At 36.2% G+C, this 16,714-nt stretch overlaps 2 protein-coding genes across 4 annotated transcripts; one reads left to right on the top strand and one right to left on the bottom strand.

Moving 5' to 3' along the window:
• Positions 1-70: 70 nt before the first annotated feature.
• On the top strand, positions 71-3,689 carry LOC306881891 (inositol monophosphatase 1-like). Its single transcript, XM_079436240.1, has 9 exons — positions 71-301; positions 955-1,043; positions 1,126-1,259; positions 1,394-1,498; positions 1,994-2,039; positions 2,247-2,355; positions 2,435-2,543; positions 2,700-2,851; positions 3,267-3,689. The coding sequence occupies exons 2-9, from the start codon at positions 981-983 to the stop codon at positions 3,395-3,397; spliced, it is 849 nt and encodes a 282-aa protein (XP_079292366.1). The 5' UTR covers positions 71-301; positions 955-980; the 3' UTR covers positions 3,398-3,689.
• Positions 3,690-4,530: 841 nt separating this feature from the next.
• Positions 4,531-15,828, bottom strand: LOC306881117 (uncharacterized protein). 3 transcript variants are annotated; one of them, XM_079435033.1, is made up of 21 exons: positions 15,585-15,828; positions 15,131-15,221; positions 13,987-14,052; positions 13,721-13,884; positions 13,465-13,631; positions 13,231-13,322; positions 12,529-12,699; positions 12,327-12,431; positions 10,989-11,228; positions 10,863-10,894; positions 10,530-10,742; positions 8,157-8,336; positions 7,960-8,058; positions 7,764-7,853; positions 7,000-7,114; positions 6,792-6,910; positions 6,596-6,709; positions 6,434-6,497; positions 6,090-6,183; positions 5,825-5,993; positions 4,531-5,241 (listed from the first exon to the last, which is right to left on the bottom strand). In XM_079435033.1, exons 1-21 carry the CDS (start codon positions 15,627-15,629, stop codon positions 5,071-5,073), a joined length of 2,601 nt encoding a protein of 866 aa, XP_079291159.1. In that variant the 5' UTR covers positions 15,630-15,828; the 3' UTR covers positions 4,531-5,070. The 3 variants fall into 3 exon arrangements, with proteins under 3 accessions (XP_079291159.1, XP_079291158.1, XP_079291157.1); XM_079435032.1 differs by having other exon boundaries at positions 10,530-10,712; positions 10,803-10,894; positions 15,585-15,827; XM_079435031.1 differs by having other exon boundaries at positions 10,530-10,894; positions 15,585-15,827.
• Between the last annotated feature and the right edge of the window lie 886 nt (positions 15,829-16,714).

Raw genomic sequence — 16,714 nt, 5'->3', positions numbered from 1 at the left:
ATTTATTAAGATTAATCTGTAAAAAAAAGAAAAAAAAAAGTGGACTGATGAACTTTTATTTTGACACCGGGATGCTGAAAGTACATACTACGCATGCGCAAGATAATTTTAGGAAAACATTAAATCTGTAGGTGGTTAACAACATCGACACGTATAGTATTTATTACCTAGTTAAAAAAGTGGCAGTGGGATATTTCATTGTTTTCTGAAAATAACCAGACGTTAGGGTTAATCTCGTTTGGTCCCCCAAGAACCCGGAAACACACCAATCTGACAGCTTGACTCATATCGCCGGTCATTGGTAAGAATTTTGGGTGGTTCTTTTTTTTTTTGTCAGATTTGAACATGTTTAAAATGTCAGAGTATATGTGTGTAGATCAAAATGCGTTGTTTGCATGATTTTTTTTAAAATATTTGGCGTTACTATAAATGGTCAAGTAAGGAAAGGAAACAGATTTGTGCGGCATCTTCACTAAAGATGAACTAGAATTCATCTGTCATATAACTTATATCATTGCACATAGTCATATAATTATTTACGATGAATATGTAGGCTCATAAAAATACTTCAAATGGTAAAGTACCGTCAGATATGACTGGGTTTCCGTTGCTCTCAAGTACATTTCCATGAAATAGGATGTTCGGATTTCATATAATTTCATGTTTCAGGTGAAGAAAAGCTGACATATTACAATTACAAAAGATCAAATTAATATTGTCATTTATTAAGTTGTCAGAGATGCAGTTGCATGCCTATTTATAGGAAGAACACTTTATAAGGAGTGTGTGCAGTTATTAAGGGACTGCCAGCAAAGTGGTAAAAGTATGGAATTAATCAGAAACACAAACTACTTCCTCAAATAGGGAAGTAGTTTATCAAGTGCAACCTGCTACAGCGTTCCTGTAGCTGAAGTCTGAAATTGATGACAGTAATATGTTTTTATGTCTGATCAGAAAGAGGGTCCTTATATAAAGGCACAATGCCTGACCTTTGGCAGGATGCCATGGACCATGCTGTGACACTGGCCAGGAAAGCAGGAGAGGTGAGATAGCATCATTCTTTTTTTAAACAGCTCTTGTAATTTGTGGTCATTTTTACTAAAACCTTTTTATCTCTTTTGTCAGATTGTAAGAGGTGCTTTGCAGAATGACCTGAAGATCATGTGCAAAAGCTCTTCTGTTGACCTGGTCACTAAAACAGACCAGAATGTGGAGCAACTTATTATTACGTCAGTGAAGGAGAAGTTTCCTGAACACAGGTATTTTGTCCTTCATACTAACACAGGGTCAGAAGACCTTTAAACCTTCTTATACACCCAGTATAAGTTCCTAGATAGGGCATATTGGATCTGAAGTAAAGGGAATAGACCAGCACTGCTCCTGTGTATTTCAGTTTCATTGGTGAGGAGTCAGTGGCTGCGGGAGAACCTTGTGTTTTGACTGAAAACCCAACATGGATTGTTGACCCTGTGGATGGGACCACTAACTTTGTGCATGGGTAAACATTTTATTCACTGATACACTGGAGTCTGAATGTCTCAGACCACTAATGAAATTAAATAAAAGGTAAATGCAAAAAATAAAAATGAAAAAAAAGAAAAAAATGAAAATTGAGAATAATGTAATATTTAAATTGTTTAGTTACAAATTATTTTATCAGCTTGACAATTTTAGTGACAGTTAATTGAGTCAACATTTCTTATTCTTTTTCACCCATAACTTTATTTTATTTATTTTTTTCCCCTAAAACTTTTTATTTTATATACATATTAAATATATATATATTAAATATTAAATATATATATTAGGTTAAAATTAGAATTTATTAATATGGTTTAATTTTTTTGGACTCCACTGGCATATGTCAGGAATGTTAATGACTTAAACCCTTAGTGAGACATGGTAATCAGTTACCTGTTTAATTTTCATACTTTGAGACTTTTCACTTTTCTAGCATGAGCTATAAAAAATAAATATGCTTTTCTTTGTACAGATATCCATTTGTTGCTATATCCATTGGCTTTGCTGTCAACAAAATGGTAAGCATCATTTGCTTTCAAACGCACTCTCTTTAATTTTAGAATAACAAAGTGACAGCACTAGTAATAGATCTTTGCGTGGTGAGATGAAATCGGAAACTGCCGCTCTGCTCCCACTTTGTTTTCTTGCTCATTTATCATGCCTTTGGAAGGTTGGAAGTTCATCCAGTGGGAAGAGCGTCTGTCAGACTCATTCTTCTGTTGCAGTTAGAGTTTGGTGTGGTTTATAGCTGCATAGAAGACAAGATGTACACGGCTCGAAAAGGGAAGGGTGCATTTTGCAATGGACAGCTGCTGCAAGTGTCGGACCAAAAAGGTAACTGTTCTTCTGAGCATTCCGTGTTTGCTTGCTGGCAATCATCGTAATTCTCTAATTGTTTCCTCATCATTAACAGAGATTAACCAGTCAATCATCGCTACAGAGTTTGGCTCTAATAGAGACCCTGATGCCGTTGATAAGATTTTCTCTAGCATGAGGAAAATCTTATGCCTGCCAGTCCATGGGTATGTGCCAGGTTTCTTTCACACACAGCCTCACTGGAACAGATTTGCCCTTAAATGTAATATTATGTAATTATTCTAATACTTTGTACTCTACCATTATACTGTAATGTGCGTCAACAGATATCACTTGAATATTAATTCAGTTTTATTTCAAAGGATACGTGGCGTTGGATCTGCTGCCATCAACATGTGCTTGGTAGCATCTGGTTGTGTCGAGGCCTATTATGAGATTGGGATCCACTGTTGGGATGTGGCGGCTGCGGCTGTCATAGTCTCAGAGGCAGGAGGAGTTCTTATGGACGTTGAAGGTAAAGACAGCTCTTTTAAGTTGTTACATTGTGTTATTGTAGTATTAGTTAGCTGTTATTTTTATGTACTTGAGTTTTAATTTTAGCAATGTTATGTGCTTCTGACGTTTGTTTTTGTCCTATTTAAGTTTCATTTATTTGTATTTCAGTCATTTTAGTACTTCACTTTAAACTTATTTTATGTCAGTTAGTTTCTCCATCTGGTCTTTATAATGTATTTTATTTCAGATTACAATTTTTAATTATTTCCATTTCAGTTCAGGATAACGCTCTTATAACAATATAATTTCTCAAATTTTGTCAGTGGTTTGTTTTTCCAAAATATATTTTAAGACATTACTTTGTTTTAGTGAATTTGAATATGATTCTTATGTATTAGATTCTTGTGTATCAACTTTTCCAAAATTGTCCTCAGGTGGCCCGATGGATCTGATGTCTAGAAGAGTTTTGGCAGCTAACAACAATATAATTGGAGAAAGAATCGTTAAAGAGATTGAGGCTTTTTCAGCTGTTAGAGACGATGCACCTGTAAACCCGATCAAATAAACCTGGTTTTGAAGAAAAGCTCCTGTCCTGTTGAAATATACTACATTAGTACATTTGAAATAATATTTCAATATTTAATTTTTAGGTTGTGTATGACTTGTCTCACAATGTTGAAAAATGCGGTGTGCAAATGGTAAATTACAAATGACAAACATTTCCCCACGTTGAGCTACTATGTCAATATTCATTGTCATTAAAATATATTTAAAGCTTTTTACTAGTAATACTGTATTTTATACACAAGTTCAATAAACAAGTTAATAATGAATAACTTGAGATTAATGAATAACTTAACATTATTTGTTTATTTTTGCTATGCCTAAGATAAGTTTCAAACGATGGCAACTTTTTTTCAATAGAAAGTAACCAAAGCTTGCTCTACGTCATATTTAATTAGCATATTTATGGCGTCGTCATTATGTTACATAACAGCATAGTGTCAGCTCTTAAGGTTAGGTTGCTTCTCTCCTTTGCTCACATGCTGCTATATTAGAACACACCCAAATTCCAAATAAACCAGCTGTTCCTTCCAATCTGCTCTGAACTAAAATAAATAACTAAAAAAACTAAAATAACATAATTATTATTCTGCAAGTCTGACCAAATCACCATACAACTTGGATAAAGACAATGCTTGTGGTGTTATTAGGACTATATTTACATGTGAAAATATCATTTGGGTTATAAAACATGCTTGTAAGGCAGTACAGATGAGTCTCTGACACCAGATAAGCTTTGTCCAGATCAAGAAGTTGATTTTTGGAAAAAATATTATTTGCAATATTATTCGCTATATTTGCAACACTAAATGCCGAATGCCACACAGTAGTGTTCTTGAATGAATCAGCTGAGTAAATGACTCGCTCATAATACAACCTCCTACCTACTGGTGTAACGATTTAACCTGCACAAAGAGCCCAAGTATGGCTGTCTAGCGTGCTTCAACACTGTCAGGAGATGTTAAAAAATGTGAACAGTCCTAGTGCCAGCTCTCTTGGAATAACGCTCAACCGAATAAGTTGAAATACAAAGCAAAAGCACAAATATTCCTGGCGGCTGAAAATACACAAAAACACAAACACACAGGCTAGGTGTTAATTGCCATGCTATTTTGTAAACAGAAAAAATGAGGCTGTGAGAAAATAAATGTTTTATATTCACAGTTATTCACACAGTAAAATAACAGCAATATCAGCAACACATAACCTCTCACACCTCTTATGGATCATGCTAACACCCATTTCACAAAGGTCAAAAGTGCAAACTTGTGCCCAGTATAATGCATATACTGTATAAAGCCGATTTAATACACAATTTATATAAAACACTTAGAGCAAGTATAAGTAGATCCTCACTGCCAACAATTAGAGAACTTGAGTAGTTTTGAAAGCCAAAAACTAATGTGTTGTAAATATATTAAGTATGATACAGAAACTTCAGTGCTCATATTGTAAAAATTGATAAAATTCCTGCATCATTGCTGGTTTCTCTGCTCATACTTAAGCATAATTTCCCTCTGGCATTACATTAAAATTGTGTAGGGGTAAGACAGACGTTCTTTTTTCATAATAATGTATTGAAAAACAATTTGGCTGAATCCAGAGATGTCACTATGTTAATGTTAACAATGACAGGAGAGTTGCATATTAAGTCCATGTGCTCTAATATGCTCTTCAATCATTCAGCAGCAGTAATTGCTGGGAGTCCTCAGGAACGGCCCGGCTTAAGATGGAGAACCATGGAGCTCCAGCCACAGGAGGAGAAGAAGGTGACGGTGTGGGAGGAGCAGCTGCCATCAATCCAGTAGCTGCCCAACTGGTCAGACCAACCCTCTGTTTTAGGATCTGAAACGATAATAATAATTTTTATTTATAGAGCACCTTTCCAACACCCAAGGTTACTTTACAAAGTCAGGTTTAAGGAACAGAACCAAATAAACGTCAACATGAAAGCACAGTACACATACCAAGGACTGGAAGTAATATACAGAGGTTGCATACACAGTTAGGTTAGAGATACAGAGAGGTCCATAACAAGGTACAACTTACAGACAGAGAACTAAAGAGTAATATTCAAAGAAAAATAGGTTTTTGAAGGGAGAGAAGGGAGGATACAACACTTTATATTGAGAAACAGCATTCACAATCATCAAATTTACTGACTTAATGTCAGTGTTAATATGTAATAATATTTAATATTTTAATATGTAATCTTTTTAATGGTGCATTCAGTAGTTTGGTGCAGTTAACCCTCCCCTCCATCACCACCACCCATATTATTGTGTAGACAACTCTATAAAACTTACATTTACACAAAACACAAGATATGGTTTATGCTCTGATTGAAATAACTGTTATCATCTCAAATAACAGGATTTGACAGTTTAACAATACAGTGCTCAAATGAGGTTTTATTTTACAGACTAACCTGCCGAAGTCTGTCCTCGTACCGTTGATCTGGTTCTAAAGGTTGCTTGTCTGGGACAGGCACTTTCCAGCGGTCCATTTCTGCCCTCAACTCTACACCATCTAACAGTACCACAGGGTCTAATGCATTGTTGTTTATTAGCTCCACCAGACACTCTTTATAATGTACCCTAAAAGTAAGCATAACATTTAAGAAAATCTCTTCAGTTTGTTGTACTTATAGAAGAACATAGTTCAGTGAATGATAAAGAATAAGCGTTCCTTACATGCAGTAACCACTGTACTCTGGGAGAGCTGGTTGTCCACATGGCTCCTCCTTCACAGCTCCTGATTCTTGGAACTCCATTACGCCACAAATACCTACAAGGGACACATAAACATGTACTGTATTTCAACTGTGCTGTGACACATCTAAATTAGAGATGCAGCTAAATTCATTTTGTTATTGGAACACCAAAATTGAACAGTCAACATGCTAATTAAAGGTCACCAAATCTATTTCGGCGGAACCAAAAGATTGCTATGTTGGACGAAAATTTTCAGGTGCCAACATTTTGGTGCATCATTAACCTGAACATACAATATTCACATGTCAAAACAGAAGATGTACCTTTAGAGTGTCTCCCCGCTGTATTTTTGGGGCTGAACATGAGAGGATGTGATAACCCATAGTGCTGAAAAGACAAATAAATGTAGTTTAGCCAGTTTAACTGTGGCAGGGTATAATGGTGGCTTCCTGTTTATGCTAGACCACAGTAAAGAGGTCTGCCACCTGCAACAGGGTCCGTAGTCTCGGGACACTCCAGTCTCTCAGATGATATAGGCAGTTTCGAGGGTGATGAGCGTGTAACCCCTTAGCTCTGCACTCGGTAGAAAAAGTACAGTCCTGCAAGGACAACATATGCTCATTAATTGATACAGAGCTCTGTGGAAACTATAATGACGACTGCTGAGAGAACTAAACTTACAGAGCCTTGTTTAAATGGCTGACAGCAGCTTCCGCAGAATTCATGCTGGCACTGAGTGCATTTGAAATGCAAACAGCCTCCTCTGGCCAGGAAGAAGCGAAATTTGCATTTTGGACAGTCTGAAAGAAGCAAGGAGAACGTTACAACCTGGGAAATTTCCCAAAAGACACTTTGAACCACAAACCTTCAGTAAGAGTTTTTGTTTTACCTATTTTGTTCCTGCTGAGAAGCTGCTCCAGCCTTGAGTTTTGGTACTCGGGGTTGTTGAGTTGCTCCCACTCTTTGAACTTCTGGCATGAGATTCCGTCATGCTGTAGAGCCCACTAGACAACAAACACCCAGATCAACAGCCTCCATCAATATGAGATTACAAGTACCAGCACAAAGCAGGGGCTCAACAGTAAGAATTGTTTAGTTCAGATGTTTACATGTCTGGCCAACATTTTCAAAGACCCAAATTCTACTTTTTATTTCTAGAATGTTTGTTCAATATGTCCCAGAAACTATAACATTTATATAATAATGTTTTAGATTTTAGTAACAAATAAGCATTTATATATGCACCGCCATTGCATAGATATATTGGGAAACATTATTAAAATGTATTTATTTTTTACATTTTTAAAAGAACAAGGCTGCATTTATTTAATCAAAAACCATAAAAACAGTAATATTGTAAAATACAGTTTCAATCAAGAAACATTTCTTCGTATTATCAAAGTTGAAAACCTTTTTAATCAAAAGTTTACTTTTGATAAAATCTTATTGGTCTCAAACTTTTGAACAGTAGTGTAAATATTGGTCTTCATTAATTGCTAAGTTAATATTTATACAAAATATTCCGTTTTGAATATCCGCAAAATATATAGCTTACATCACAGAACTTTATATGACAGATACAAACCTCACACTTATGTTGTAAGACTAAGGCATATGATGTAAAGCATTGTTGTTTGTAAAGGCAAAACCTACCGGCCTTTTACATTGAAAGCATGTGCTTTTCCCACAGCTAGGGCAATCCATCCTCAGCCTGTCTGCTTCATGAAGGAGCCCAAAGCAACACTAAAAAACAAAGACAACTTTACAAAAATATAAACAGACATAAATCACTATCATGGTCAGACCTGAAATTATACTGTATAAAATATCTGCCAATAACAGAACTTACATGTGCACACCAACGGAAGTTGGGCATTTCCTGCAGTGCCTGGTCTCTGAGCTTCCTCTGGAAGAGCTCATGGATCTGGGGGTCCAAATAATACCTGATCTACAGATACAAAACCATTTACAGTTATTAATATTGTAAATTTAACTTCATATGCTCAAAAAAAACCCAACTAAAAAAACATGTTTGGAGCTCCACACCTGTGTGTCAAGTAAACTGAAGTATTCCATAGACTCCTCCCTGTGGCTTCTTTGTACATCAGGAAGATTACAGAGGGGACACACAGCATGTACTATATTCTTCTCCTTAATGACAGAGGAGAAGTACTTCTTAAAACAGCTCTCACAGAATGTGCAAGAGCAGTGTGTCATGGTGACCATCTGAAAAAAGAAAAGAGAGGCAGATACTACATTTAGGAATGAAGGATAGCCTACTGTGCATGATCCACATGTGTAAAAAACAAATTGACACAACAAGGGCTCAACAACAAGGATGGCTTATGTCTTAGTTCCAGAGAGAGAGAGTTTTATATAAAATGCAAAATAAAATGTAATGGCCCAGTGAAATACAACAACAAGTCCTGAGAAGCATTAATCACTTATGAGCACTAAAGCTGCATTTATTCTTTTAAAATACAGTAACAATGAATTTATTACTGTTAAATATTACTACAATTTAAAATATCTGCTTTCTATTTTAATATATTTTACAATGTAATTCATTTCTGTGATGGCAAAGCCAAATTTTCAGCAGCCATTACTCCAGTCTTCGGTGTCACATGATCCCTCAGAAATCATTATAATGTGCTGATTTGGAGCTGAAGAAACATTTTTATTTTCAATGTTGAAAACATTTATCCTGCTTAATATTTTTTGTGGAAAATGTGATAATATTTTTTGCGACATTACAAATATCTTTACGATTACTGTTTTGATCAAAGTAATGCATCCCTTGCTGAATAAAAGTATTAATTTCATTTAAAAAAATCTTACTGACCCCAAACTTTAGAACAGTAGTGTGTTAATTATTATCATCAAATATCGATAAAATCATATACAGGTACATCTCAAAAAATTTGAATATCATGAAAAAGGTCAATATTTTTTGTCACTCATTTCAGAAAGTGAAACCCATATATTATATAGATAATGAAAACCCAAAATTCAGTGTCTCAGAAAATTCGAATAAAAAGGATATTTTAAACCGAAACGTCAGGCTTCTGAAAAGTATGTTCATTTCTATGTACTCAATACTTGGTTGGGCCTCCTTTTGTATGAATTACTGCTTCAATGCGGCATGGCATGGAGGCAATCAGCCTGTGGCACTGCTCAGGTGTAATGGAAGCCAAGGTTGCTTTGATAGCGGCCTTCAGGTCATCTGCATTGTTGGGTCTGGTGTCTCTCATCTTCCTCTTGACAATACCCCATAGATTCTCTACGAGGTTCAGCTCAGGCGTGTTTGCTGGCCAATCAAGCACAGTAGCACCATGGTCATTGAACCAGCTTTTGGTAACTTTGGCAGTGTGGGCAGGTGCCAAGTCCTGCTGGAAAATGAAATCAGCATCTCCATAAAGCTTGTCAGCAGAAGGAAGCACGAAGTGCTCTAAAATTTCCTGGTAGATGGCTGCGTTGACTGTGGACTTCAGAAAACACAGTGGACCAACACCAGCAGATGACATGGCAGCCCAAATCATCACTGACTGTGGAAACTTCACACTGGATTTCAAGCAACATGGATTCTGTGCCTTTCCACTCTTCCTCCAGACTCTGGGACCTTGATTTCCAAATGAAATGCAAAATTTACTTTCATCTGAAAAGAGGACTTTGGACCACTGAGTGGTCCAGTTCTTTTTCTCCACAGCCCAGGTAAGACGCTTCTGACGTTGTCTCTGGTTCAGAAGTGGCTTGGTAGCTCTTTTCCTGAAGACGTCTGAGCGTGGTGACTCTTGATGCACTGACTCCAGCTTCAGTCCACTCACTGTGAAGCTCTCACAAGTGTTTGAATCAGCTTTGCTTGACAGTATTCTCAAGCTTGCGGTCATCCCTGCTGCTTGTGCACCTTTTCCTACCCAAATTCTTCCTTCCAGTCAACTTTGCATTTAATATGCTTTGATACAGCACTCTGTAAAGAGCCAACGCTTTCAGTAATGACACTCTGTGACTTACCCTCTTTGTGGAGGGCGTCAATGTTCGTCTTCTGGATCATTGCCAAGTCAGCAGTCTTCCCCATTATTGTGGTTTCAAAGAACAAGAGAGACCCTGAATTTATACTGTAGGGATGGTCATTTATTGAAACTCAAATGTAAATATTCAAATTTTTTGAGATACTGATTTTCGACTTTCATGAGCTGTAAGCTCTAATCATCAAAATTAAAACAAAAAACTTTTGAAATGTTTTACTTTACATGTAATGCATCTAAAATATATGAAAGTTTCACTTTTTGAAATAAGTTACAAGAAAAAATGAACTTTTTCCATGATATTCTAATTTTTTTAGATGTACCTATAATGCATAATAATTTGAGGTACATGTGGCTCCATATTTTAGGTCGAACACAATTAATTTATTCTCACCCTGTTGAAGGAAACTTGCTCCTGGCATATAGGGCAATCATGGCAGAGATATTTCAGGGCAGAGGGGAGGTCTCGGCACGACTGCACTGCTTCCAGGACATCTGTAGAGCTGAAACTGCACCCTTCCAGACTCAAAATACTCCTAAACATCTCAGCTTTCTCACCTTGGACACCACCTGGGATCTGACAGTAGGTTCTTTGTGTAGTGCAATCCTGTACAAAATGAGTGAGTAAAAAACGTTGAAGGGCTATCCTGATTTGACCTCCTCTTACCTCCATGTCTTCAAACCTCTTCAGCTGAATAGGAAATTGCTGCTCATTAATGCTAATCACCCTGTCAGGATGCCTCAGAACATGCTCTGCATCTGGAAAAATAAAAAAATAAACAGTAAATCTTTCATTGAAATAGTACCAGTACATTTTTCTTTAGTGGAGGTTATCAGTGATGCCCCATAGTACCTCTCTGTTGTCTGAAGAGCACCCAGGCCTGGTCTGGCAGTGCTGCAGGACACTTGACATCCAGAACTTCTCCTCCTGTATTCTGCCTCCGCTGGATAAAGATAGTGAGCTTGTTCTTCATCTTGCTGGGAGAGACGCCCACAGGAAGCCTGCTCACCACCACCTTGTGACGGTCATCCACTAAGCCTGAATGAACTTCACCACCACAATCCTGCAACGCTCCTCCAGTATGATGAACATCTTCATGAAAAAATTTAAGTCTGTTTTAGTTCAGTGTAACATTGCATTGTGTAATAATCATTTACATGCTACGCTGAACATATGTTTAATACATATGTTTTTAAATTCAGATAATGAAAAGTACATCCAGCAACTGGATGTCTAGCTCATTTATAATTTTTTTATAGATCCAGTGAAACTGCTGGATGATTCCTGCGTTAATGTATTTTTGACTGGATTTGTGTGGAACATATTTGAGCTGCTTGATTTGCTACTTTTTAGTCCGCAAATGATGGTACAGAAGACAATTGGGTTCCGGAAGTGAAATCCCATTGATCCCATTCAGTTCAGCTGGGTTCCGGAAGTGAAATCCTATTGATTTTCTCCACAGAGTAATTGATTTTTAACAATGCCTTATAAACTGTTTAAGAAAGACCTGCGTTGAGCTTTCTTTGAGGTCCTTATTCGAAAGTATATGCTTTTGTTAAAGCCATCAAACGGTATTATTTCAACTTAATTTACGAATAATCATGGTAAAAAGTCAAATTTCCAGTGTAAAACTACCTGACCAGTGATTCTACAAATAAATAGGCACCATTCAGACAACTGCAACAAGCAAATCATGTTGAAGGAACTCTTTAGTGGCCCCCTCCTAAACTCCCATGAAGCACTGCAAATTGAATTGTAGTTCTTTCTCTCATTAAAGTCGTCAAGTACACAGTATTGTACCTATGTCTTTTTGTCCAGTTTTCAAAGTGTCTAATGTTGTGATTCACTTGGTAGCTGGTTGGGGTTTGATTCAGGTTTACTCTTTATTGAAGACTTTTTTTTTTTTTTTTTTTTAATCTCTATGGAAAAAAATACTTCTGAACCAAGGCTGCTAAAAAAGTGGGCGAGCACTATTGAAATCTTGTTATGAAAAGGACATTTTCACTGTAGAGATCATTTGATTGAACAAAAATCTGTAGATGAATGGTATTTTTTTAGTTTAGAGAAAGGTTCTTTTATGGAAAAATTATAAATGCAAACACTGGCAAGTTAATTTTGTCTCCCCAAAACTCTATTTTTTACTTGCTTCACAAAGTCTTAAAAAACACTGTTAAATGATGTGTTATTTACCTCTCTCCCTGTTGCGCAACTGGTACATGTTGACAACTCTTTGTAATTGAAGGTTTTTTAACTGGTCGTCTATGTCATCAACATTAGAAGCATTGCTGGTGGGACCTGAAGCAGAGATAATCCTTAATTAATTAAAAACATTAAGAAAGGTGTTTTAAAATATTACAGCTGAATAATTTTTGAAAAACCAAAAACATATTACCTGAGGCAGGAGAAATAAATGGGTTTGTTTGGTGGTTAGCCTCCAAAGCTTGTGCACCAAATGTGATCCCGAAATCCAGCAGCTCTTGCGTGTATGATCTCCTTACCCTGCTCATCTCTGTTTCACTGGCTTGATTCAGGTTCATCTGGGACTTTTTACTCTCGGGTAGGCCTAGGGAAAGAAACCTTATGGTTAGCCAGGAATAGAAAAATTTAAATCTGAAACAATTTATGGCACTAAACCAATAAATTTAAACATTTTATTAGATCAGCATGCTTTCTGCATCCATGATGGAGATTTCAGCTTTGTCTACCAACCCACTAAAGATCATAGATTCACACATGCTCTGACAAACTCAGCTGTGGTGATCATTTGGCACAAATATATATATATATCAGCTAGTTGCCAAGGCAACATTTCTCATTTTCATTTAGTTGAACTTGATGTACTAACTGAAAATAAAATAAAAAAAATGAATAAAACATTTTAAAATAAAGAAATAAAATGAAAATGAAAAAAGCTTACTAACACTTTAGCTAAAATAACAATGGACAACATAAAAATAAAAACTAATTCAACATATTAAAATGTGGCACTAATATTGGTATATAGAGAGCACTAAATATTTTTTCATAAAACTGAAAATCTGAAGTAGTGAACAATTCATGCAAGACTAGTATTCAGGAGAAAATCAATGTTTACTGTTGCTGGCATGCTGAGGGACAGATGAGATGGATGCTCCATGTTGAGCTGTTGACATTTTTTGCACTGAACTGCTGCCTGTATGAGGCCAGCTGCAGAACAAACAAACAAACAAAAAGGAAGACTGAAGATTACATAAGTATCCACTGATCATTAAAAAGGGACTAAACTGAGATACTAGTGTCAAATGCTTTTGATAAGAACGACTGAACTGAAACTCAAACAAGCACTGACCTGCCATAGGACGAAACAGGATTCGGTTGAACTACCAGTTCAGCTGGCAGGTGTTTTTCTTGAGAATCTATTGGAGGGGTTCGGACTGGATAGGCGGCAAAAAGAGGAGTTTCACGTTTAAAGGCAGCAATCATCTCTTCCAAAACTATCGACAAGTTTGACCAGCCCTGGAAATCAAACATTTAAATCCAGAGTGAAATATAAAAATGATTAACTTTGAGTAAGTAAACGTGAAATAACTACACAAATGACTTACAATCTTCCAGTTGCTGAGACAGTGGAGAAGAACGCGACCATTGGCATCAACATTGCTTTTAGTATTGATGATCATGGAGGGTGAAGGGCAGACGAAACATCTGGGTGGGTTTTTGGGATGGGTCTCATGAATCCAGATGCAAACTGGAATGTTGTATGTAGCACCTTTGTAACAACATGATACATATTTAATGAGCTTCAGAAAGTAATTTCAAGCACAGGAGGGGATTAATTACAGGTTATAGCAAAGCTACAGAAACCAGTTACCTTCATATGTTACAGGAACGGTGCCACCCAAATAAACCAACTTCTTTTTATCATTGTTGGGATAGACTGAAGAAAGAGAAGAGAACCAAACTCAGGAAATACACATTCAAGAAAATGTGCACTGTAAGCAAAATGTCTACATGGCAGTTAGACACTTGTTTTGAAACTATTTTTATGGATTATATAGGAGACAGGGACTTGTCACAGTCTGTACACCCATGAATATTTGTCAGTGTATAGTGCAAGTCTATTCCAGGATAGGCACAAACAAAGCCAATTCATACCAAAAATAAAAACCATAACGATAACCACATTACCATTCAAAAGTTTGGACTTTGGAGCCAGATAAATAAAATAAAATAAAAAATAACTAAACACATGAATCAATAAAATATTAATACATTAAATGTTTAATCTGCAAGGACTCATTAAACTGCTCAAATAACAGTAGAGACATTTATAATTTTATTCATTGTATAAGTAATTAAATAATCTATTTGAATTAAATACTTCTTTTAAACTTTCTATTCATCAAAGAATACTGAAAGAAGCATTAGGACTTGGTAACAAAAAATGGTATTGAACATAGCTTTGGGAAAAAGAAACCAATTGTGGGGTATGTAGAGCCTTTCAGCAAAATATAAACAGTACTTATTATGACACAAAAAGAAATGCATGAAATTTCATGTTCCATGTTTGCTGGTCTTAAAGTGGCATATAGAAGTAACATAAACTACTGTTTTAGGGATTTTTTTTTATTGTTTAAATTTATAACATTAATTCATGTGATAACTTGCCCTGATCTGACATGAATGAAATTTGGTTAAAATTGTCTTTTGTCTGCATGTACAAACCCTTGTGGTTTTGTTGTGTTCACTGTTATTGCAAAAGAAATTATGATATTGAAGTATCCGTTTCAGTTCAGAATTCGAAAACATTTTAAGAGTTTTAAATTAAAATAGCTTGATTGGACCTAATTTTTAAAGACAGCCTTGTGACAACTTCCTAATGTGACAACTTGCCCCAATATCAATTCCCATACAGTGAAATGACAGCCACACACTACTTCATATACTGCTTAAACTACACAGGTTCACAAACATCTGTTGCCAGACCCCTGGTGTGCTTTCAAAGATAAACTTACGATAATAATCCACATGTAGCTGCAGGTGTGGAAAATCTATCGACACGTCTTTGATGTCATCAAGCACCTCATTGGGGTAACAGTAATTACACTAGTGAGAAAATATGAAGATAGTCATCAGTAAACAAGGTGATCCTGATGCACCACAACCTCAACAAGACAAATTTTACCATGGTGACCTATAGCATAGTTACGACAGCTATTGTGTTTACAACAAACGTGTGGTAACCTGGTATTAATCACCACTGCCAAAAACAAAATGACAGAAGATTCTGAAAGGAGAAACAATATCATTTATAAGGGAGTTTATCATGATTTCCGACCTGACAGCTATACTAAAATATCTAGTTCTGTATGACATCCTTAATACTGCAGTACCGGTAACCTAATTCGCTTATTATCTCATTAACAATTACAGTCTGGTAAACCATAGCTGCCTCGCTAGTAAACATACCTCGAGAAGTGTTTGATACACCAGATCAGCTGTAACGCGCGACATCCTCTAACTTTAACTGCACGAGCACCGCTCATGCATTCAGCGTCAAGTAATTTTACAATAAAAGCGGGAAATCATATCTGTTGCTTCTTCCATCGCTTAAGTTTACATGTAATTCAGCCGGTTTAGGTTTCTTTTGCCACGAATGTCAAGACGTCCGAAAGTTCAAATGTGGATGCAGAAGTCCGCCATATTGAGTGTGGCAGGAAGTTAGCTGTTTGAGTTTTTCTTGTCTATTATTTTCCGGTATTTGTTTTTCAGCTTAATTTAATGTGTGTTCTAGATAACGGAGTTGGTATAGAGGCAAAGGTCAAACATTAAAACAATATTCCTGATTGTCGAGCCTAATGCGGATGTAAACACCGTCCACTGATGTAGTAATATAGTAAGCTAGTACCGCTGGATGTCAGTATAACACATACAAGTGAAATATAAGTACTGAGCGGTTTACAGCAGATACAGTACAATTCAGCAATACACTTTAAGAAACGTTTACTTTCATTACACGACTGTAAAGATATCTTGAAGTTGATGAAAAGCCCTAGAGAAAAGTTCAAAGACCAAACAACTGAATGTAAACACACACTGGAATATACTGTCAGTTACTGTAAATAAATAAATGCATTCATTCATTCAGCATCCACAGCCAAATTGCATTACAGTATATCCTTATTTGTTACAGTTTTTCTCGATTGCAAACACACAATTCATGAAACCATTTTCTCTCAACTATAAACACAATTTCAAAACTACACACCAACTTGTGCAAATGCAAACTTCCAGGTCAAACAAAGTCAAACATTTTAGTCAAAAACATATTCTCTTTTGTCAGAATCTAATCTTTGGCCTCAGATGACACACAAGCTGTCAAATACACAGACTACGCATTTTCCTGACTAGAGAACACTAGTGAGATCAATTCAAAACACTGTTACAAAAACCTCCTTGTGGGAAACAGGAAACATCTTGCAAGTCAATATCTGTTACAGTATGCAGCATAAATAGAGTTGTGCAGATACAGTACGATTCACCAATAAATTTTAAGAGTTTACTTAAAAGTTTACTTTCATTACACTACTGTAAAGTTA

This window comes from Barbus barbus (assembly GCF_936440315.1).
Source record: "Barbus barbus genome assembly, chromosome: 15".
In the NCBI taxonomy this organism is placed as follows: Eukaryota; Metazoa; Chordata; class Actinopteri; order Cypriniformes; family Cyprinidae; genus Barbus; species Barbus barbus.
Note: the sequence above shows the minus strand (reverse complement) of the source record. Positions and strands in the feature narration are given on the sequence as shown.

What these genes read in the sequence shown, in the direction of transcription:
- LOC306881891 (XM_079436240.1), top strand. Translation starts at nt 981, where the DNA reads ATGCCTGACCTTTGGCAGGATGCCATGGACCATGCTGTGACACTGGCC. An exon ending in ACCACTAACTTTGTGCATGG is followed by an intron (nt 1,499 to 1,993) that starts GTAAACATTTTA and finishes TTCTTTGTACAG; the next exon opens with ATATCCATTTGTTGCTATAT. An exon ending in TTATGCCTGCCAGTCCATGG is followed by an intron (nt 2,544 to 2,699) that starts GTATGTGCCAGG and finishes TTTATTTCAAAG; the next exon opens with GATACGTGGCGTTGGATCTG.
- LOC306881117 (XM_079435031.1), bottom strand. Translation starts at nt 15,629, where the DNA reads ATGTCGCGCGTTACAGCTGATCTGGTGTATCAAACACTTCTCGAG. An exon ending in CCTGTTTCGTCCTATGGCAG is followed by an intron (nt 13,323 to 13,464) that starts GTCAGTGCTTGT and finishes TTTGTTCTGCAG; the next exon opens with CTGGCCTCATACAGGCAGCA. An exon ending in ATTTATTTCTCCTGCCTCAG is followed by an intron (nt 12,432 to 12,528) that starts GTAATATGTTTT and finishes TCTCTGCTTCAG; the next exon opens with GTCCCACCAGCAATGCTTCT.